We start from the raw sequence: 24,164 nt of genomic DNA on the forward strand, positions 1-24,164 counted from the left end.
TTACCAGATTAACAAAATTTGTCAAACACCTACTACGTGTAAGACACCTTCTACTTCCTAAAAACACATCAGACTCTCTGCCCTACAGACTCAGTAACCCCGGCATCATTCTACACCAGGCGTCCCCAAACTATGGCCCGCGGGCCGCATGCGGCCCCCTAAGGCCATTTATCCGGCCCCCGGCCGCACTTCAGGAAGGGACACCTCTTTCATTGGTGGTCAGTGAGAGGAGCAGAGTATGTGGCGGCCCTCCAGCGGTCTGAGGGACAGTGAACTGGCCCCCTGTGTAAAAAGTTTGGGGACGCCTGGTCTACACTGAAGAAAATGAGGGCAAGAAGCCTGAGAGTTTTCCTTCCCCTCTGGTAGAGCAAGGGTGGCTTTGGTAACAGCAAATATCCATGCACCAGGAGTCAAGGCAAAGTGAACAAGGTTCTGCAGCAGGGACTCTTACTAATCTCACATCATCAGGGAATGCTACAGAAAAGTGGCCTGGCTGGCTGGGCACAATGATGTACACCTGTAATTCCAGCACTTTGAGAGGCCAAGGCCAAGGTCACTTGACATCAGAAGTTTGAGATTGACCTGGCCAACACAGCAAGACCACAGCTCTGTAAATTTTTTTTAAAAATTAGCTGGGCATGATGGTGTGCCCGTACTCCCAGCTATTGGGGAGGCTGAGGCAGGAGGACTGCTTGAACTCAGAAGTCTGAGGTTATAGTGAGCTATGACTGCACCACTGCACTCTAACCTGGGCAACAGAGCAAGACTCTTGTCTCTTTTAAAAAAGGGTGGGGGAGACAGAGATGGTGGGGTGGGATGACGCAGGGAAGGAAGGCGGGGAGAGAGAGAAAGAGAATGAAGGAGGGAAGAGAGAGGGACAGGGAGATGAAGGGACGCAGGGGGAAGCGGGGAGAGAGTGGGGGAGGGAGGGAGAGCACCCGAGCAAGCACACTGTCTAGTTTGCCCTGTTATTTACCAAAAGTGGAGTGGGAGAGAGAAAAAAGCTTATATGGAAATGTATGTTTTTAAACTGATCGTATATTCCCTGCATGCTCACTTAGTGTATTCTGAACATGGTGACTGCAGATTATTAGAAAGATCCATCATTGTGGCCCTGGCTATCCAGCACAGCAAGCCTAACATAGGATGGAGCCTCACCTGCCCTGTGCATTTACCCATCTGCCACTTCAATACTTCCCACTGGGAAGCCTGGTGGGCTGGGTGGTGTGGAGGCTGGGATTGACAGATTTTTAAAGGATGTTGTGTGCATTCATATAAAGACAAGGAGGTAAACACAAAAATGTAAACAGTTGTATGGTTGTTAGGGAATAAAGATGTTTTTGTTTATATTTGGTGGAGAGAATTACTATCCTTAAATGTCATTTCGGGTTTGGGGGGTAGGGAGGAATATGACTAGAACAAACAGCCAAAGAGCTAGATCCTCTGGGGCTCTCACAGGAGTAATTGCATAAGCTATTTGGTGCAGGGATTTTAAGACAAACACTTTTTGGCCCAAGGGCCATTAGTGTCGACGTGATTCTCAGCAATGCCCTAGACGGCGAAGGCTGCCCGGCAAGGCCTCCATAGAGAAATGTAGGCTCTGCAAAGAGCCTGCAGATCACAAACACAGACTTTGCACAGGGTAAGGTGCTGCTCCTCAATGAGGAAGAAAGAGGAGAAGCCAGCTCTAAATGCTAACGAAGAAACAGTGCAGAGGACAAGCCCAAAAGCCGGCCTGTACCTCGAGGGGCCTCACAGCCACGGGTCAGCAAGGGAAACCAGCCACATGAACACAACAGGAGGTGTACAGTCCCTGGTGGCCAAAAGGGCCCAGTCCCACCTAATGGATATGCCCAGCACACATCTCTAGCCATGCAGTCCCACTAGCGGATGCAGGTCTGGTGTGGCTAGATTGCCAAGACCTCCCATAAACCTGGAAATCTGGATTGCCGTATCATAATATGGGATCCTCCAAATGTTGGCTCAGGATTTTGTTTTTTCTTTTGTTTTGTTTTAGTGCTCCACAGGCCAAACAAACACATCTGAGGATTCAGTCTGGTCCACAAGGACCACCTGTCTGCAAACTCTGGTCTGACCTTTGATCCAGAAGGGCTTACAGTTGAGCAAGAAGACTTTAACATATGTTCAACCTCTTTCAGAAATGTCTCCATTAGTAAGAGAAGGAGATTTATTTTGTACAATGTTTTCAAAGAAGGGCAAAGAAAGACAAAAACAGTATTTCCAGTCCTTTGGAAGAAAAAGTAAATCAGTATTTAAAATTTGCACGTATATAGTGCCAAAACATCCCCTGCCTCATTACTTGCTGGTCACCTGGGGGGAAATGTAATTTTTGACAGTGGCGGGATCAGACTGCCCCCACATTAATTGGGGATAAATTTTAATCACTGATTACCCCAGAACCACTCATTATGTCCCTCCAGTCTCGTGTAGCCTCACCCATTCCTGCCTCAAATTTGACCAGGCCTTTAGTCCAACTTCTAATATACAGTACTGTCCAAGAAACACAGAGAAAGGACATGTTCATTCATTGACGATGCCACCAGGACACCATGGAATATGGTAAGTGAAACAACCTACCTACAAGTCACTGAAGGGAAGGGACTATTGATAGTGACAGGAAGCAGCTAAATGCCTTGGCAGATAGGGGCAGGTCCCTGGTGAAACCCCACCTTCAAGCCAAAAACAGCCTGAAGGCTGAAAGACTGGAGGTTGGTCCTGGATGAAACCCATGACTCAGAGTGAGAATGTCTGATCCCTGTCTGCCCAATTGATTCTTTCTGAATAATGCCTTTTAACAAATCAAATGTGGCCTGTCCCTCCCTTATTCTGAGCCCATAAAAAGCCCTGGGCCCAGCCACATGGGAAGGAGAGAAACACCCGACTGCAGCCCCTCTCCACTGAGAGCTATTCCATTGCACAGTAAAATTTCACTCTGCCCTCCTCAGCCTTCAATGGCCAGTGTATCTTCATTCTTCTTGGGTGTCATGCAAGAACTTGAGAACCACCAAACGCAGGTACAAACTATCACACAGGTGAGCTGGGGCACCCCCGCATGGAGAGTGAGGCCTGGGTGGGGTGTTGCCAGCTGAGGGTCTCCAGCTTGCAAAGTGACCAAGAAGAAAAATCCTTTATCAGTATTCTAGGTTAAGAGAGTCTTAATAGACCTACCAGTTAAATGCAATACAGAATTCTCAATTCAATTCTGGTTTAAACAGTCCAGCTGTAAAAGGAATTTTAGGGTCAGCTGGGGAAATTCAGATAATGGATCAGGTAATAGAGTCCATTAGGCAATTAGTCTTAATTTTGTGAGAACAGTACTACAGTTACATAAAAATATGTTCTTGTTTTTTAGAGGCATAGGCTTCAGTATTTATGGACTAAATGTCATATGTCTGTAACTCACTTTTGAATACTTCAGGGAAGAAAAAGATGGAACAAACATAGCAAAGTGCTAACAACTTAAATCTAGGTAAAGGGGATTGAGGCGAGCTGTGTCAAAGAGGTATCTTTATACCAGGTTAGGTCCCCATCACTCTCAATCACCAGGCGGCAGATGACGGACTTTCAGCCATGTCCCTCTGATACCCTTAAACCTTTGTGTTTTAAATTTCAAGTCACCAGCTCCCAAAAGAAAAACTGATCGCAACCCAAGCAGGTTTGATGCCAATGGCTCATCACACACAATAAAGGAGCAACTGTGAAATCAATGTCTTGCAACCTTCCATACAAAAGCAGGAAATTCTGTACTTGGTTTGTCTCAGCCAACATTGCTAAGTTTTAAGCAGCGGCTTTATAGTCTCAAATGCATCCTAGGTAACCTCAAGTGAAGACACTGATCATAATTAAGGAGAAAAAGGGAGGGAGGTTAGATTTTAAAACTTGCATGAACATGACCCTCTTTAATGACTGCTAAGCCTGTGACAAAAGGTTAAATGTCTTCAGCTTCCTGAAAAAGCATGATTTGAAATTTGAAAAGCTATCCTAAGTTTCAAAGAAAAATTTTAAGATCTTACTTAGCAAAATATACCTATTCTAAATCTAATAATAGTTGATGGTACTCCAATTCAAAAAGCTTAGTCAGCCACTATCAAATACAATGGCCAGCTCTTTAAATCTGCTAACACAAAAAGGTACCAAAAAAAAAAAAAAAAAAAGAAAATTGAATCTCAGAGTTTTGGAGGAACCCTAAGTCATGCAGTCCAATGACCCATCCAATTGTTTTTTTTGTTTGTTTGTTTGTTTGTTTTTTTGAGATAGAGCCTTGCTCTGTCACTAGGTTGGAGTGCAGTGGTGTGATCTCTTGACTCACTGCAACCTCCACCTTCTGGGTTCAAGCGATTCTCCTGCCTCAGCCTCCCAACTAGCTGGGACTACAGGCATGCACCACATGCCCAGCTAATTTTGGTGTTTTTATTAGAGATGGGGTTTCACCATGTTGGCCAGGATGATCTCGATCTCTTGACCTTGTGATCCACCCACCTCGGCCTCCCAAAGTTCTGGGATTACAAGCATGAGCCACCGTGCCCAGCCAGGAATTGTCAAACTTTTATCCTCCGAGAATAATGTTGATTGATCAATGAGCATAGCATCAGAAGTCACATAAATCTGAACTAAATGGGTCCCACCACTCCCTATAGCCTGGTTTGATCTCACGCTGATGAAAACTTCTCAATTTTACTTGTCTTCACAAAATTTAGGCAGAATCTGATGACATGTTCCATACACGTTGTCAGCCAACCTGTTAGCACTCAACCAACAGTCTCTAATTTCTACGAAGCAGGTAGGCCCTGGCTCAATACCTAGCTCTACAACTTACTAAACCTTTCTTGCTTCAGTTTCTTTATCTGAAAAAGGGAAAGAACAGTAGTGCCTGCTGCATAGGACTTTGCTGGGAGGACCCAAAGAGCTCCTATGTAAATAGTTCAAATCACACCTGGCACCCAGCGAGTGCTCAACAAAAATGAGCTGCTGAAACTCACTATCCTCCTTCCCTACACCTATATTAAGAAAGCACAACTCACCTACCATAACTGCACACTTCACCATGGCCAAACACCAGGACATGTCCCTACCCCGCCACAGAGTGTCTAAGAGACATCCAGAAGAGTCAGTGGGCTGCTGAGTCTGCGGTTCCTGCTGCTGTTTTGGCCTCTGTTTCCTGGACCTGCCTCGGTTCCTGACCCTATCAGCGGCTGCCTGGTGCCCACCTTGCCACCTGTACCTCTCCTCTACGCAAGGATGGCCAAGGCACTCCGTGGCGCCTGTGTCCCCCTAGCTCAGCACTCGTGTCCTTGGCTCTGCACCTGACCCCTATGGGTCAGGTGCAGAGCCATGACCTTCTGTGCCCAATTCCAGCTGGGCCTCATGAACCCCCAAGTAGAAGTTTCTGGGAGCTACCACAACAAGAGAATGTGCTCCCTCTGTAGGATAGAAAGTAGCAATTCTGCACAAACATCAGCATCAAATGGGGACTGTTCCCTGCCTGTCATCCCACTGACTCCCCGGATTCTTTTCTCTGAGCCCAGCCTTGCCCTGGCCTCCCTTAACCCTCTCTCTCTAGACTCACCCTTCATCCAACCCCTAAGCAGGCCTCCTGTGCTGGTCCGCAAAGAGCCTTTGTGAGAATGAGAAATAAGCACCTCTCCTGGATGCTTGGGAGAGATGCTTTAAGAGCCAACGGGACCACATGACAATGAGAAAAAAGTACCCCTTCCTTCAGGCTGGCCACCAGGTGCCACAGCATAGTGTATTGCATTTCATTTAACGAATTCAAGGCAGTTTACCAGGCAATTATCATGTGCCAAGGTTTCTGGACCTGCAAACGGCAATAAGGCAGGGCTGGAGGCTCTGAGCCTCCCAAGTCCGCTAAGACAATGGGGCTGGAGGAGGAGGGAACCGGTAGACCCACTACAGCCCTCAGAGCAGCAGTGTTCTGTCCTCTTGGGCTGGAGTGATAAGGGGTGCGGGGCCTCAGCAGGAGCGCTGCCACCCGATCTGGGCCCTGACAGATGAGTGAGCAGCTGCCAGAAAGAATGCGAGCAGATGCCAGGCAGAGGGGAAAACACAGGCAAAGGCAAAAGGTGGCGACTTCATGGCACATTTAGCAAATGTAAGTTTCCAGTGAAGGGGTGGGAAAGGGAGGGAAGAAGGGAGGGAGGAGGAACGAGCTCAATTCATGCAATCTTTTGGTAAATACTTCCTAAGGAGCTGTTAGGTGCTATGTGCTATAATAGGTCCCAGAAAATAAAAATAAATAAAATAGAATCATAGTCATCAGTGGAGAAAAATCTAATTCAAGGAGAAAGAAACAATTCTAGGTATAAAACAACAAGTCAACCTCCCTGATAGAACTGCCCACAGTGCTTCTCAGGGGTCATGGCCACGCCAGAGACAGGAAGAGGTCTGCTGGGGGCCAGAGTGGCAGCCTGTGTGATGGAGGACAGGAGGACCCAGCTGGTGAACACAGGATGGGCCACAGGAGGAGTCCCCAGATGAGGGTGAGGTTAGAGCAGGGTACATCCTTGGGAAAGAGGACAACAGAAACGGGATGCAGGCACACAAGGGTGCGTTGTGGCCACCCCACGTGGGCTTGTTTCGAGCAGGGTTTTACTTCCGTTTTGATGTCTTAGTAGCACTCTACATGAGACCTGCTTTCTTTTTTGGGGGGAGGGGGATAGTCTCACTGTTTCATAGGCTGGAGTGCAGTGGCACGATCTTGGCTCACTGCAATTTCCACCTCCCAGATTCAAGAGATTCTCCTGCCTCAGCCTCCCGAGCAGCAAGTGACTGGGATTACAGGCATGTGCAACCACACTGGGCTAATTTTTCTAGTTTTTTTTTTTTTTAGTTAGAGACAGGGTTTCACCATGTTGGCCAGGCTGGTCTAAAACTCCTGACCTCCGGTGATCCGCCCGCCTCAGCCTCCCAAAGTGCTAGAATTATGGGCTTGAGCCACTGCGCCCTGCCAAGGCCTGCTTTTTTCAAGCTTGCTTTTTTCTTTGCTCAGCAGTTTTTTTAAAGCTGTTTTTGAAAAAAAAAAAAAAATCACATTCCATTTTTCCCCCATGGTATGGATAATAAAGGCTGGATGTCTCTGACCTAGGGTGACTGCAGTCTCCATTTACATCTTATGTCCTGATGTCCCATTTGACGTCACATTCATTCCAGACAAAAGCGTCCCAGTTTAGATCACAGATTATATGACTGCCCTTTTGTCCTCAAGGTGTGGTCCAAAGGTAAGCATCTTTCTCTGCCCTTGCTGTTTCCCCACATGGGCCAACTCAGACGTTCAAGTGGAGCCGCGGCTCAGCTATCCAATCTGCTCTGAACAAAGGCTCCTTTAATAAAGTGAGACTTGGGTGGAAGGAGCTGAAAATGATCTTGGGTCCTAAGCACTGAACTGAGGCAGAGAGAGCAGAAAAGGACAAGAGCATTTCAGGTATTGGCCTCTCAAGAGCGAAGGGCGGCCCTGCACTTGGGGCCCCAGAAACCCCTGGCCTCTGAGCCAGAGCTGTAGACAGCTTCCATCACCACCTCGCAGGGGCAAGGAGAGATGATGGGCTCCACCCCTCCCATCATTATCCACCCCTGACCATCCCACATCCCCAAACATTGCATTCTGCCCCCAGCCACCACTCCCTCCCAACCTCAGGCCAAGTGACCCAGAGAACAAAGAGTTGGAAACAAAGGAGTTGGGAGTCCCAGAGATGCAAATCCCTGATTTTAAATATCAGCTGCTGGGCACAGTGGCTCATGCCTGCAATCCCAGCACTTTGGGAGGTTGAGATAGGTAGATCACAAGGTCAAGAGATTGAGACCTTCCTGGCCAACATGGTAAAACCGCATCACTACTAAAAATACAAAAAAAAAAAAAAAAAAAAAAAATTAGCTGGGCATATTGGCACGTGCCTGTAGTCCCAGCTACTCGGGAGGCTGAGGCAGGATAATCACTTGAACCCGGCAGGCAGAGGCTGCAGGGAGCCGAGATTGCGCCACTGTACTCCAGCCTGGCAACAGAGCAAGACTCCATCTAAAAAAAAAAAAATTAGTGTCTACAGGGTTTCTACCACTTTAAAGGCTCTGAAATGCCTCTCATGAAAATGTCCTTCCTCTTCCACTCTTATCCTGTCTACAGCAAGGGCTCTGATGCCCACCCAGCCTTTTTGCTGCTGAGGGAGAATGAGGCATCTGATCAAGAGTAGAGGTGGGGAGAATACTCAGGGAAGAGACTTGAAGAAAAAGCATGCTAGTGGCCCAGGGCTCTGAAGGAGATGGCGGATGCCAGAGAACATGCTAGCAAACCTCCCACCCTATGACTGTTACCTTAAAACATAACAGAGCTGCCGCCAATGGAAGTCGCTTTGGGGTTCTTCCCCACATGCCAGTTAAAAAGAAACTGTTAGGCCGGGCGCGGTGGCTCAAGCCTGTAATCCCAGCACTGTGGGAGGCCGAGGCAGGTGGATCACGAGGTCAAGAGATCGAGACCATCCTGGTCAACATGGTGAAACCCCGTCTCTACTAAAAATACAAAAAATTAGCTGGGCATGGTGGCTCGTGCCTGTAATCCCAGCTACTCAGGAGGCTGAGGCAGGAGAATTGCCTGAACCCAGGAGGCGGAGGTTGTGGTGAGCCGAGATTGCACCATTGCGCTCCTGCCTGGGTAACAAGAGCAAAACTCCGTCTCAAAAAAAAAAAAAACAAAAAAAAACTGTTATCCTCGTTTTACACGAATATACTGGGGCATGAGTAGTTTTAAGGGATTTGCCCAAGATAGCATGGAGGGAGAATACAGGTCATCTGGCAAAGTTTTAAGATGACACGAACCCACACTGTCACCTTACACTCTGTCTCAGACCCACTGGCAAATGTGTCCCTGAAGAACTACAGAACTTCAGAGGAAGGAGGAAAGGAGGGATGTGTGCACATCTACTTGTCAATTAAGAAAATAAAGACCAGAACCAGAGTTCAGAGTTTCCGATGCATTTTCTGGCACTTGGTCCATTTTGTCACAATACTATTTATTTTTCTAGTTAATTTCACTAATATTCCTTTCCACTGTGTCCCTTAGAAATGATCCTGCCTGTTATCATCTAAACAGTAAAAACTCAAGGTTCAAATTTGCTCTTCTAAGATTTGGAGCCTAATTCCACTACCAATTCGACCGTAAGTTTACTTAACTGGCTTAGAAATACAACAGGAATCAATTTCTTTCTTTCTTTTTTTATTTTTTCTAATGAAGGAGTTTGGATAAAACAAAATAAAAACCCAATCAAACTTAAAAAGAAATCCCCCAAATTTTCTAAATTCAGCTTCCTCCTTCAGCACTATAGATTTCATTAGAGAGAGTGAAAATAGGTATTTTTAACATAAGAGCACAACCCACTACCGGTCGGCATGCAAATGTTTACATTTTTTAAAGATAGTTTTTGTGGTTTTTTGGTCCCTTGGTATTCTATATGTTAAGCAGCAGGAGAAAAAGATATTAAAAAGATGTCTGTCTCCAGTAAACTTCTAATCTAGGTATGGAGGCAAGCGAAAGAAATACCAGGAAACCACCAGGTAATGCATCTGCAAATGCTAAAATGATGCTGTACCCACTACGGCCGGTAAGAGGGATTAGGAGAGGAAAGACACGTGGGCTCTGATGTTAGATTATCAAATTTTCTTTCTTAAAATTTTTTTGAAAGGCTTCACGGAAAGGTGGGCTTTGGTAGATAGAAAATTTGTGAGTTTTAGGAAACAGTATTTCACCTGGGTAAGAAGAGCCCAGATTCATGGAAGCAGGTGAAAGTGCAGCTCTGAAAGGGAAGAGAAGGGAAGCATGGATACTTCTGCCCATGCCTAGAGACCTGGCTTACCCCTGCAAGAGTGCAGGCACAGTGTGACTTCACAGTCAAGTGAGAGAGCACATTCAGGTGGGATTTGCTTCCCTCTGACATTACCAGCAGCACAGGCTGATGTCAGTGTCCCTGTGCGTAAGGGTCCTCGTGACACAACTCAGAGACCCAAGCCTCCATTAGTTACTTGAGGCACTTCTAAGTACCTTTATAGTTTTATAAAATTTCACCAACATTGGGAATTGTTTTTTCTAATTTCTCTTGGTGCCATTCTAGTAACTTAGCAATTGCTTTCGTAGACAAAACTCAATCATGCATGATCTAGCACAGGTGAGAAAATGAGAGGCGTGCTTACCAATGGCAGCGAAAAGCTTCTGTGGGGGTGCATGGGATGGAAGAGCTAGCTAGCTAGAAAGGGTCCTCTTTACAGAGGGTCTGCAGTGTCAGGCAGGGGCACTGAAGCCTGGGGGTCACCAAGGGCCACAGCACAGGGGACTGACAGGGAGAATCCAGGGGCTGGAACTCTCCTTACCAGTCACCTGCCCTCATTGTTAAATCCCACAGTGTTCTCAGGCCACCGTGCCACAAAGGAAAACATACTGGGTAGAGGCAGGAGGTGTGTTTCCATCACTCCTCAAATGCCACTGGCCCACATGACCTGCACAGTTAGTTTAACCTTTCTGAATTTAAGCTTTGTCAACCATAAAATGGAAAAGTTGGACTAGAAGATCACTGAAGTCCATTCTAGGTCTAAAGTTCAAAACATCTTTGGTCTCCAAAATCAGGTGAAATTCTAGTGCCATGTGGCTCCACCCTCATCCTGCTCCCAGTCCAATAACTTCATGCAACACATCGCTGAGAGCCAATAGGAACGAAAAAGCTGATTTAAAGATACAGGAATATCAAGTGCAATACTGAAAAAAGCTGAAACGCACAGAAAGATCTGGATGCTTCCCTCCTAGTGCTTCTAGAAACGCCACAAAATCACGACACTTGCCTCAAATCACCAAATCTCTTAATTCAGATTATACATGTCAAGAATATCCAGTTCTCCTATAAACAAAATGATACTTTTATGTTTCCCTAAGTTAGAAATTTTTCTAAGTATTAAAATAAGCACAGCCATAGTCCTAAACTGTATTTTTCTACTGAGAAGACACCACCAGAAGCTAATCTCATGAAATCAGTCCATGTAAGAACAAGCCTGTTAACTACTGTTGTGAGGCGAAGTCCAGAACTCCCGTGTAAAATGTGGTCCTAGAACCAGCTAGACCAGCATCGCTCACTAAATCAGAATCCCTGCAGGGGGGCCCAGCCGACTTTGTCTTACGAAGTCTTCCAGGTGTTTGTGACACGCACCTGAATTTGAAAACTGCTTGTTATTTTTCAGAAGCCCACAGAAATAAAAACAAAGCCAACATACCTGGCTCCAAAGATGTCCTTTTTGGCGAGATCAATTCCAGAAACAACTTTTACTCTGAGAATACGGGACTCTCCCTGTGACAAGAGGAACAAAAAAGAGGTTAAAAAACTGATCTTCAATGAATCACTCGCCCATCCAATATTAAAGTCATTGATTTCTACTCAAATACAGTATTGGGATACAGAATAAATAATTCAAGCATAAGCAATTCTTCCTTACACTGCAATTCAAAAAGCAATATTCCAGCTCTAAAATTTTGTAACTCTAGAAACTTACAGCATCCAAGTAAATTAAGCACAAGTTTAATTCAAAGTAGGTCACTAAGATCAATTACTCCTGACATTTAAAGTCCGTATTTCCCAGCTGTACCAAGAATACAATCACACACATAAAACTAAAGGTCCAAGTGTCACAAGTTTGCACAAATAAATAATTCCTCCCTTAAGTTGACATTTTTATGTGACCTGCAATAAAAAGAAATTTAATGTGATAAAACATTTCAAAATTATAATGCTTTTAAAATATTGGCACCAACAAGCAAAAATAATTCCTTAGTTCCCGTAAAAAGAAATAAAAACCATCCTAAATGGAAACCACCCCAAAGTGTCTCAGATATCAATCACCTGTTCATTTGTTCATTTATTCATCATTTCTTCATTCATTCCAAAATTTCCTAAGAAACTCCTATGCCAGAGGCCTTGAAATACAGACACGAATATGCTCCAGGCTCCACTGAAGGCGCCAAGCAGCTCAGCAGTACAGGACTCTACCACCCTGAAGAGTAGTACTTCAGGGCTACGACATTCAGGACAGGTGAGATGGCTTAGGAGAAGGTGGTAGGCAGAAGTCCAGGATAACTATGAACTGTCAACATAAACTGAAATAGAGGACTGTGTCCAAGGTGTCTATGAAGCAATCAGATGGAGAAAGAGAGATCACTAAATGGGGAGAAATGTCTGGTCTGAGTCAGAGAATTAGAAGTTATCAATGTAGAGTTGGCAGTTATAACCAAGGTCTACAGAAACTTAGCCTAAAAGAGTGAGAATAAAAAATGGCGCAGGATGGAGTTCCCAAGAACACAATGGCTGACAGAGCAAGAAAGCAATAATATGAAATTCATCTACCTAATATGTTTAGTCAAGATGTAGGTGAGGGCAAGAAAACCTCGATGATTATATAATGTCGAAGAGAACAATGGCAAGGCAAAAATAAAACATGGAGGGTACAGGATGGTGGACCTTTGTCAATTAGCTGCAAAGATCAAACATATATCCACGCAATGGACACATATCCTTGAGATACTTTACACTCCAGGAGTCTTCCATCCACTCAACCATCCACCCAACCACATATTCCCAGCACAAGACTGCCCATGTGGCAAGCACCGTGTCCCCATAATACGGTAAAGAAGACAAATACGGTAAAGATGATGTTCTCATCTTGTTTGTGCCAATGTTCTTTCAAACATGGCCTGCTTTCAAGGTTGGCAGGACTGAATGTGTTTGCCAGCCTTCACAAAAGGATTAAGAAATGTAAAGTAACACCAGGCAAGTTACTTTTGTTAAAGTATTTTGTTAAAACAATACCCTACTATAGCAACGGGCATCCCAAAGTGCTTACAGACGCATCGGGGGTTAGCTGCTGTTCCCTGTTCCCTGGAGCACGGCAGGGATTGCTCTGCCCGTCTCTGGAACACTCACAGGCTGGGAGTCAGGCTTCTTTCTTTAGCACAGGATGTTATGTAGGCCAAGGCTCTTTTCTGGTTCTCACAGTAAGTTGTACCCTGCTGCTAATCATCTGATGCCTCCATGGCCTGCTCAGCTCAAACAATGTCACTGTTAGAGTATTTTTTACACATGCTTCAAAACTTGAAGTAGTACCAGCTATTTGGGGAGGGGCAGAAGCAGGAGGATCACTTGAGTACAGGAGCTCAAGGCTGCAGTATGCTATGATCATGCCTGTGGGTAGCTACTGCACGCCAACCTGGCAACACAGCAACACACATTTCTTTTCTTTTCTTTTCTTTTTTGAGACAGACTCTCACTCTGTCATCCAGATTGCAATGCAGTGGTGAAGTTTCAGCTCACTGCAACCTCCACCTCCCAGGTTTGAGCAATTCTCCTGCCTCAGCCTCCCAAGTAGCTGAGATTACAGGCACATGCCACTACGCCCAGCTAATTTTTGTATTTTTAGTAGAGATGGGGTTTCACCATGTTGCCCAGGCTGGTCTTGAACTTCTAACCTCAGGTGATCCACCTGCCTCGGTCTCCCAAAGTGCTAGGATTACAGGTGTGAGCCACCATGCCTAGCCACAACACCCCATTTCTAAAAAACTTTAATGCATAGAGAACCTGTAATGACATTTCTTTATTCCACAAGTATTTACTGAGTAGCCATGATGTGCCAGACATGTTATCTGGAGAGAGATGTGAACAAGACCGAGTTCCTGCCTCAAGCAACCCATCCTCTAGTAGGTGGAAGACAGCCTAGAAATACATAATGCAAACGGCAAGCAAGATGATTTCTGATGGTGGCAAGTACTCTGAAGACAATATGACAGTTAAACAAAAGCAACTGAGGAGAAGGAGAGGGAAAAAGCAACTGGGGAGAGGAACCTTCATGGCTGAGTGATCAGGAAAGCCTTCATTTGGCGGAAAGACACTGGAGCTGAAACCTGCAGGAAGGAGGCTGCGTGGTGGGCGGGGCTGAGAGTTCCAGGAAAGGCTGACAGCAAGCCCCGCTTGACGGAGGGAGGCAGAGTCTGTGCAGGGCACTGTGGGATCTGGTGGGGTCAAAGACCACAGAAGTCAGCCTCAGGAGAGGGTGGATTATCCCGACTATTTGGGGAGAAGCACTGGAAAGTTTTAAGCAGGGGAGTGACAAAATGTGGCTTCGGTCTTTGAAAGGACCGCTGTGGCTGCTGTGAGGGAACAGGGCAGAAGGAGGGAGAACAGTTGGACAGAGTTTCTAGCAAGAGCTTTTAATACGGTGGAGACGGAAAGGTAACCAGATCCAGTATATAAAAATGTATTTGAAGTAAACGTTTTTTAAAACAGTTTCAAAATGGCTTATACAACTGAGTTACAAACATGCTAGCTGTTCCACAGAAAAGTGTCCCCTTTCTACCCAGACACGCAGCTTGACTACGTTTCCCAGCCTTCCTTGCAGTTGGGTGCAGTCATGTGACTAAGTTCTGGCCAATGGAACGTGGTCAGAAGTGATGAGGCCTCTTCCGCACCTGCTTTATAAGCCCCGCCCACTCACCAGCCCTCATTCTCATCCATATCCCTCCACGAAATGAGGAAGCTCCTGGAGATCAAGAAAGGAAAATCATGTAAAAGGAGTAGAGCCAAGCACCCCCCATCTCCTGACTCTCCCCAGAAATGAGCTGAAGACTTTTTCTGTTTATTTCCACCCAAAACCAAAAGTTGTTACAGCAGTTAACTCTCAAGTACAATGTAATCTCATTTTTGTAAAAAAAAAAAAATTAATGATATAGCTGCATAGAAAAAGACCCGGAAAGGGTGATATTAGTAGTGATTACTTCCAGAAAATGAATCACTTCTTTGGGCTTATTTTCATTTTTTTTTCCTTTTGAAGCATTAAATATTTTTATTTATAAACTAGACTTTCATTTTTAAAAAGAAGTAAATACTAAGAAAAGCAAAATAAAAATTGTAACACCATTCAGGCATGGTTTTGCATAAGAAAAACAAACCTGCCACGTGTGGTGGCTCACATTTGTAATCCCAGAACTTTGGGAGGCCAAGCAAGGCAGGTGGATCATTTGAGGTCTGGGGTTCAAGACCAGCCTGATCAACATGGTGAAACCCTATCTCTACTAAAAATATAAAATTAGCTGGGCATGGTGATGCATGCCTATAGTCCCGACTACTCGAGAGGCTGAGGCAAGAGAATCGCTTGGACCCAGGAGGCAGAAACTGCAGTGAGCCAAGATTGTACAATTGCACTCTAGCATGGGTGACAGAGTTAGACCCTGTCTCAAAAAGAAAGAAAGAAAAGAAAAAGAAAAGAAAGAAAAACAACGCTTTGAGTTATTGTTTAGGCAACTCACAAAGGTATAGAGCTGCAAATATGGAAGACACGAAGGGGTTCTCTTATGTAACATGTAGGCAACAGCCGAGAGGGCGACCTTTACCAGGCACTTACTGTTTACAAGCACCTGTCGCAGGAAATTTCACTTCTCTCTCAAGTTCCAAGAAAAGAAAGCATTACTCTATAAAAAATAATTTACACATGCATTTTAGAGACACAGAAAAAATGTCTTATCTTTGTTTCCTCAAAATGACAAGCTTAAACACAGATAAGCAGCCACCATCATTCTGTAAGGAAGCACATGACAAGGTGTGTAACCAATTTATCAGATGCAGTGGCCTCAGGCTGAGCCACTGTACTTTCTGAAGCATTTTATTACTTTCATAAAATCTATGTGTGATCTTCTGACCCCTGTTTATGACTCCAGTAGAATTAAATATTTAACTAAGGTGGCTTTGCTTAGACAATAAAAATATTATTCATAGATTGACTGTACAATGCAGAGGAGAAAGAACAGAGTAGAGATGCAGCTGAAGAGAACTTTCAGCATCTCTTCCTGTTATTAATCTATTGTTCTAAACTGTTATGTGTAACAGGGGTGATTCTGTTAGCTTTACGTATGTTTTTCTTTCACAATGAATTTTCTAATTCTTTGCCAAGACATAAAATGAGATAAGGTGCCCAAACTGTAAGTGATAGCAGCACACTAATAAATAAAGTGTCCAAACTGAGAAACAGGTGGTAACCTGAAGGTCCGTTTGCGAGACCTCCATCTGGAACTCCAGCAGCCCTACTCATATAAACTGTGCACAAGCAGTTACTAGAGTCCCATGGCCACCCACAAAGCCTATAAAATACATAATCCATCAACAGTGTTCACGTAGTAAAATAAATTCAAGTTCCAACTCAAAACTCAAGATACTAGAATTTTCCATTTCTCCTATGACTTTGTCTTAAGAAGGTTAATTTGTTATCTTTTATTCTTATTTTCCACAATGGCAGGTCCTCTCCTAAAAAGATGGTATCTGAGCTGGGAAATAGTGTTCTTCCTGCACAGGGAGCCACTGTGACCCCAAGATCACGTAAACCAGCTGTCCATGTGGACAAGAAGTTCTAAGCCAGGGACTTCCACAGTTTGATCACTATCAGCTAAATTAATTCACGTATTTACCTTCCATGTTCTAAAGTACATTTCTGGTTCTAGCTATTACCCCTCACACTTGCAGGCTTACAGTAAACACTCTGGATTAAAACAGATGACCAATGTTTTTTGGAGCACATAAATATGTAAGTTATATATACATTACTTTAGTTGCTTTAAAAAATAACTAAGCCAGCATATGGACCATGTCCACCGTGTGCCTGCTCCACAGTAGCTATAGTTACTCTTTCCATTCTTGCCTGTTCTGGTCCTAATCCTGAGACAGGATCCTATTTCATGCATTTTTAAAGACTTTTTTTAGAGCAGTTTTAGGGTCACAGCAAACTTGAGCAGAAGGCAAAGAATTTTCCGACATACCCCCGACTGCCACACATTCACAGCCTCCCCCGTTATCAACACCCTGCACCAGAGTAGTACCCTGTTACAATTCACACACAAAATCACCTGAAGCCCACTGTTTACATTAGGGTACACTACGTGAGTTTGTACAAATGTATAATGACATGTATCCACCATTATAATGTCATACAGAGTATCTCCACTGTCCTAAAAATCCTTGGTGCTCTGCCTACTCATTCCTCCCCTGCCTGATTAAAAAAAAAAAAAAATCTCACACACTGTCCTATCACCTCCCCACCCCACACACCTTCCTGTTACTTTCAACATTTGCAAGGTTGCAACCTCTTCACTTTTTTTTTTCTTTTTTTTTTTTTTTTAGATGGAGTCTCACCGGTTGTCCAGGCTAAAGTGCAGTGGAGCAATCACGGCTCACCACAACCTTTGCCTCCCAAAGGGTTCAAGCGATTCTCCTACACCAGCCTCCCAAGTAGCTGGGACTACAGGTGCATGCCACCATGTATACCACTAATTTTTTGTATTTTTAGTAGAGACAGGGTTTCACTATGTTGGCCAGTCTGGTCTCAAACTCCTGATCTTGTGATCCACCTGCCTCAGCCTCCCAAAATGCTGGGATTACAGGCGTGAGCCATTGCACCCAGCAATCCTCTTCACTTTCTATCTCCCCACACCAACGCCTGCCCACTACACCTTTCCCTCTCTTTGTGTTGGGTCCCACAACCTATACTGCTGCCACCCCTCCTAAAATCCCTGAGTTCTCCGCATCTCCACATTTTGTTGAGTGTCTGTGCTTAATGCATTGTGCTAGCAAAAAGGAGGAGCACAAAACTGAACCAGATGCATTATTCTCTCTCTCTCAGGAGCTCACAGTCAATAGCAGAGGCAAGGTGTGTGCACAGTTGCCTCTTACACAGTGGTGGAACAGAGGCATAAGATGTGAGTGGGGAGAACAAAGACCCAGGGTGGGAAATGAAAGAAGTCCACCACCAGGACTGCACGTCCAGCTCAAACTCAGATAACACTCACAGAGCCTAACAGCCCTAACTCAAGCAATGACTCATTGCCATCTCTGATCATCACTGGCAGCCCAACACATAACACGTGGTCAAGTTCTGCTGTCAACAAGCAGAAGCCCCAAGGATATAAGTTTCTGAAAAGACTCTCATATAATCCCAGCAGTCCTTGGGAGGCTGAGGTGGGTGGATCATGAGGTCAGGAGTTTGAGACTGACCTGGCCAACATGGCAAAACCGTGTCTCTACTAAAATAAAAAATACAATACTGAAATACAAAAAATTAGCCGGGCATAGTGGTATGCACCTGCAGTCCCAGCTATGTGGGAGGCTGAGGCAGGGGAATCACCTGAACCTGGGAGGCAGAGGGTGCAGTGAGCCAATATCGACCCACTATACTCCAGCCTGGCAACACAGCAAGACAGATGGAAGGATGGATAGATGGACAGGGGGAAAGAGGGAGAGAAAGAGAGAGAGAGAGAGAGACACACACACACACACACACACACACACACACACACACACAGAGAGAGAGAGAGAGAGAGAGAGAGAGACAGACAGACAGGGAGAGAGACAGAGAGAGAGAGAGAGAGACAAAGACAGACAGGGAGAGAGACAGAGAGAAAGAGAGAGAGAGAGAGAGACAGACAGACAGACAGACAGACAGACAGGGACAGACAGACAGACGCAGAGACAGACAGACAGGATAGGACAAGACAAGACTATGGGATTCTGTACAACCTAAATTTCTCAACTTCTACTAGGTAATGGCCACTGTTAAGCCAAGCAGAAAAAGGGTTAACAAATGGGAAAAAATAAAGGAATACACCTCCAGAGCAGAACCCTAATTTAAATGCTCAAGGTGATTCTTTCTTTAAGAAATGATGCTGGGTGGTTTTGAAACAGGTCCACCAATTCTTGATATTTCTTTCTTCATGAGGTGGATAATTTCCCATGGGTATCTGATTTAGTGACTCCTTTCTAACAGAATATGAAAAAGGTGACAATGTGTGACTTTGGAGATTAGGTCATGAAGACATTAGGCTTCCTCATTCACTCTGGGGAACGCCAGCTGTTGCCACGATGCACAGGCACTCCATCAGCCCGAAGAAGTCTCTGCGATAAGGAACTGAGAGGCCTCTTGACTCTAGCCATGTGAGTGACTAATTTTAGAAATGGGTCCTTCTGTTCCAGTCAAGCCTTCGGATGACAGCAGCCTTGGCTGACATCCTGACTCAGACTCATAAGAGCCCTTTCCTGGTACATGCCAGTCACTGTGCAAAGACACATGTCAGAACCACCCAGCTAAGCCACTTTTGATTTCTTGACCCACAGACACTGTGAGATAATAAATTGTTGTTGCTTTATAAGCTGCTAACTCTAAAACTAATTTGTTACGTAGCAATACATAACTAACATACATTGTGAAAAATCCATTGCAATAATTACAGTCTAATTTCTCTTTGATAAGTCAAGATTTTCCTATGTATTAGGGTGATTCTTCAAAATAAGAAAAAAATAGCAGCGAGAAATAAAGACTATTGCCTGTGTTTTCTATCATGTCAAATCAGTGGCATTTTTCAGGCAAAATTAACAGAACTTGGTGACTTGTTCAATGTAAGTACAGCAGCAGTACTACTTTTAAGAAATATGGAACCTGATGCTGTAATAAATATAGTCAAAATGTGAAACCAAGGCCACTTCAAAAAACTTAAGATATGTGATCATTTATAAGTATGAAAGTCTTTTTAAAAATCCAAAAAGAATGACAATCAAGAGAAGCTGAGATACTTAAATGCACTGCTGAGATACATACATGTACCACTGAAGCAACTCTAAATTCACCCCTCTACTCTACGGCCTCAATGTATGTTATTACTAATGGCAGGATGGTCCAACACCAGTTGGCTTAAGCTCATTTATTCATTCTTTCAGAACCTACTGAGCACCTATTATGTGCCATGCTCTGTATTGCTTGCTACCAATATTAGTCCAATCTTAAAATGTCCCTTCTCCACTGCTCTACTGAGACCTCCCTAGGAACAAATGAATCTAACTCAAACTGCCTGTCCTGCCACTGAAGGCTCACCACAAGCAGCTTTACTGCTCCTGTAAGAACAGCCTGTGTTCTGCACAGGGACCCAATTCTTTCAGTTAGTATCTGCCTGTCCAACATCTATTCCCCAGTGCTCTGCTTGAATCCACACAGTGACTCAACCCAAAGTGGCTGCTCTGTGCTGAAAACATACAAGGAATAATGACTCACTCACACGGAGCTCAAGCCTGAAAAATTTACTTTCTATTATAAGGAGAGCCACATATACCCAAGTAACCACAATAAGAAGTAAGTTTCGTAATGTGATGAATAACATTCTTCAGAAACCTGGAGAAGGAAGACATTAACATATATACAAGGCATGGGGAGAGGGAAAAAGATGGGGAAGGTGGCAAAAGCTGCAGATGAGTGAATGTTTGAGCCAGGTCTTCAAGAATGAGGAAAGGGGAGAGAGGAGAAGAGAAAGTTGGTGTCCTGGGAGGAGCTAGTGTGCCAGGGAAGCAGGGCTGGGTGCAACAAATGAGTGTGGCCTGCACCTGGCTCTATCCTCAGCAGGACGCAGAGCAAACATATTAACCAGGTGAGTGGTGGCTCAGGGGTGCCATCACCCTGGATGACAGCACAGAGGGCATCTGAAAGGGAAAGGACAGGGATGCTAATTACATGGTCTTCTCCACCATCTGGCAGATAAGCATGGAGGACAGGCGACTGGCTCCAATGCTCCCACTGGGGGAAGAGCAGGGCTGAGTGACAGACTGGTTCTCCAGGGCCAGAGAGAAGGAATGCGCTCAGTTCACAATTTTGTTATCAGTGGGGTCTGCCGCTATTGGCTGGTAGAAAATAAAGAGGAGTGGTGGGTCTTAGGCCAAGGGAAATAAAGCAATAGGGTTTCTTGGATTTGAGGTTGTCTTCCCAGTGGGCCAGCAGGGCAGTGAGAAGTCAGAAACCAGAGCTCAGTACCGAGAGATCAGAAATAAACACCCAGTGTGGAAAGCCTGGTTCTGTGACCGCCTTCTGATCAACCATTTATTCTGGCACTTAAGTAATGAAGCAGGACAGTCTTTTTTTTTTTTTTTTTTCTTTTTCTTCTCACAGGTAAGCCTTATTTCCTCAACTAAACCCTGAGGCTGCACTGCCCAATAAATTATCCACTAGCCACGTGAGGCTGTTTAAATGTAATTAAAATCAATTAAAATTAAAATTCCATTCCTTGGTCACACTAGCTACATTTCAAGTACTCAATCGTCACCCATTCCTAGTGGTGCTGTATTACACAGTGCAGATACAGAATGCTTCCATAATCCAGAAACTCCACTCTAAGGGCAAAACTTCACTCTAAGGGCACTAACACAATGCAAGAGTGCAGCAGGATTCGAGTAACCCCTTTGGAAAGGAAAGAAGGCAGGAAAAGAGGAAGGGGAAGGACCCTTATACTTCACCCAATCGTAACCGAGAACACATCAGAACACTATGGAATTGAAAACAATTGAGAAGACTATGGAATTCAGCTACAGTGAAGTAGTTACGGTGACAACAGGAAATGACTGTCTGGAAATGATACAGCCTTCACTCTAACAACGTTCCAGCATCAATATTTCACCTGCAATATTAAAGAGTGGCATGCAAATTAGGTGCCTATCAATTAATAGGCACTTAATATGAAGCCTAATAAATCAAAAACCGAATAGTGTAGAACCATATTCTTGCAAAGACATTTTAAAAATCCTTGTGCAAATAAACAGTGGCGAAGGTGGCTTAATAGACTGTGACAAAGATCTGATGAGTCTCTGATGAGTCCAGCATCCTAACAAGATCACAAATCTTGCACCGCATTCACAGGTAGAGTACTCAGGAAGCAAAGAGAGAGGGAAAATCCCAACAAGGGCTCTTGGTCCCTTTAAGAGAACTAGAAGGTATTCAGAGAGGAAGAGCTGGCAGGAAAAAGAAACTGAAACTCATTTAAAGGAGAACAGCTGAAGGAATGGTAGGGCTGACCACCTAGAAAACTCCCTCTAGAGGCCCTGTGGTGATCCACTAGGTCACAAGGATACCCTGTGGGAGAAGCCAACTGAGATTCAAAGGGAAGAAGGCCTTCTAACAAGGACATCTGTCCAGAGAGGGGCTGGCAGGGAGCCGTGGCCACACCCTCCTGCTGCAGGAGACCAATGCCAAAGGCACTGTGTTCAGGACCCCAACGGGTTTCTGTCTGTTCCAGTGCTGATTCCACAGGGCTTGCACAGAACCACACGGCAGGGGGAAGGGGTGTTTTGATTCAAGTTCTGGCATGACATTTCTTTCTTTCAATGACATCTGATGCCTCTGTCTCTGACTTGTGAACAGAGCAGGGCCACAACATTTGAGGTGTTTTCCCCGAGTTCTTGGCCGATAGCACTATTCTGCCATCATTTCTCTCATAAAAGGCCCAGAGGCAGCTAAGCACGTGAGTTTATGGGGAGTGGCAGGTTCAGGGTTACTTGTGGGTGGAGGCTGGGCTCAGTTTCATAGTCATGGACATGCTCACCCCCTCCCCATGAGCCTCACATCTACCATGACTCAAATGTGCATCTCATCCAGAATGCAAATTCTTCCATGTGTGGACAGACTATTTTAGAGTGACTCTCAATTTAAAATGTTAGATTTTCACATGCCAAGAATCCGCAGTAGCTCAATGACTGGGGAGAGGAGGAGGCTGTCATTGAGCAGGGCCCATGAAATAAATACGCTGGCAAGAGTTCCAGCAAAAAGGACACAGTCACTCTCTTCCGGTAATTAAAAACTCTCCTTTTACCAGAATAGCTGGTAAAACTCCCATAAAAAGGTCTTCAAAGAATCCATTTATCAATGGTTCTTTTGTTCTGGATCTCTAAATCATAAGACAGGAAACATTTTTAAATTCCACCAAGATTATAAAGACAAGCATTATCGGGCGTTTATAGTTCTAAAAATGATCATATAAACAATGGCACTTTGTTGAAAGCCAAGAATTAATAGCTGAGGATCTAAAATTCTAGATTTTTTCATGGCAGTCATAACCCTGACCTCTCTCAATAAAGCAAAGTCTGGGTTTCTGGATGGAAAGTGTAGTTTGGAGTGGAAGAGGTCTAGGTTTCACAAGGTAGGTGCTACCAAGGGTCTCCAAGAAGGGATTCTCTGGGGTAAGCTCTGTTGCTTCATATCTGGATCTCACTAGGTAGGCTCGGTCAGCTCCCAGCATCTTAAAGACACATAAGAACAACCCCTCCCCCCTAACTTTTTTTTTTTTTGAGACAGAGTCTCACTCTGTTGCCCATGCTGGAATGCAGTGGCATGATCTCGGCTCACTGCAACTTTTGCCTCCCAGATTCAAGCCATTCTCCTGCCTCAGCCTCCCAAGTAGCTGAGATTACAGGCCTGTGCCACCATGCCAAGCTAATTTTTGTATTTTTAGTAGAGATGGGGTTTCACTATGTTGGCCAGGCTAGTCTTGAACTCCTGGCCTCAAATGATCTACCCGCTTGGGCCTTCCAAAGTGCTGGGATTACAGGCATGAGCCACTGCACCCGGCCTGAATCAAACTCTTCAGAAACTCAAGGCAAGTGTTGAGTTGTAGATTTTGAACTGAGAAAATGACCTGTTTCATGGATCTGAGGGCTCAGGGCCAATGACTAGCATTTTCACTCTGTAGGCAAATTATAACCAATCAGCAGGCTGCATGGGGAGCATGCACTCAGAACCAGGGCTGGGCCTGATTATTCAAACACATGCTGTGCCCATCTCCACAAACAAGGAAACTTCCTGCTGCTGGCTCCCAGGTGCTGGAGTTCCTGGACCCTGAGCAGGCCTTCGAAGGGCACTGCCAAACAGATTCCTCTCTGGGCTTCTATTCCCTATGCTCTAGGCTGCCGTTCTCCTTCCATTCCCAGGCTCTGTCCTGACAGTGCCACCGAACTGACAAGGGTTCCTCTCCTCTCCACAGACTGCCATCAAATCCCAACCCTGCCTCCTGCAGATCACCTCCACCAGAACTCTGGATGTTCTGAAATGCTTCAGCCATGTATTTACAGACAAGTTATTGGTTCACTCCTCCCAATACTGTATTTGCTACTAGCCCAATCCTCAGAAGATAACTATTTCTCATTCTCGTTCTTGCTAAGTAAGTATCCACTACTGGGCTATAGTTTGATGTCCCCTACACTAACACTTACTGGCCACTGGAAGAAGGTGACTAGGAGAACCAAAGCCCTGAGGTATCAAGAAACCAG

The 24,164-nt window shown here is 44.8% G+C and overlaps 1 protein-coding gene across 3 annotated transcripts in view; it reads right to left on the reverse strand.

Moving 5' to 3' along the window:
• Nucleotides 1–24,164, reverse strand: part of NEDD4L (NEDD4 like E3 ubiquitin protein ligase) — a 357,512-nt gene that overhangs the window by 225,163 nt on the left and 108,185 nt on the right. For all 3 annotated transcript variants that reach the window (XM_074383355.1, XM_010336772.3, XM_003926040.4), the window contains exon 2: nucleotides 11,281–11,354. In XM_074383355.1, coding sequence (XP_074239456.1) covers nucleotides 11,281–11,354 — 74 coding nt within the window. The remainder of the gene's footprint in view (nucleotides 1–11,280; nucleotides 11,355–24,164) is intronic.

This window comes from Saimiri boliviensis, chromosome 13 (assembly GCF_048565385.1).
Source record: "Saimiri boliviensis isolate mSaiBol1 chromosome 13, mSaiBol1.pri, whole genome shotgun sequence".
Lineage (NCBI taxonomy): Eukaryota > Metazoa > Chordata > Mammalia > Primates > Cebidae > Saimiri > Saimiri boliviensis.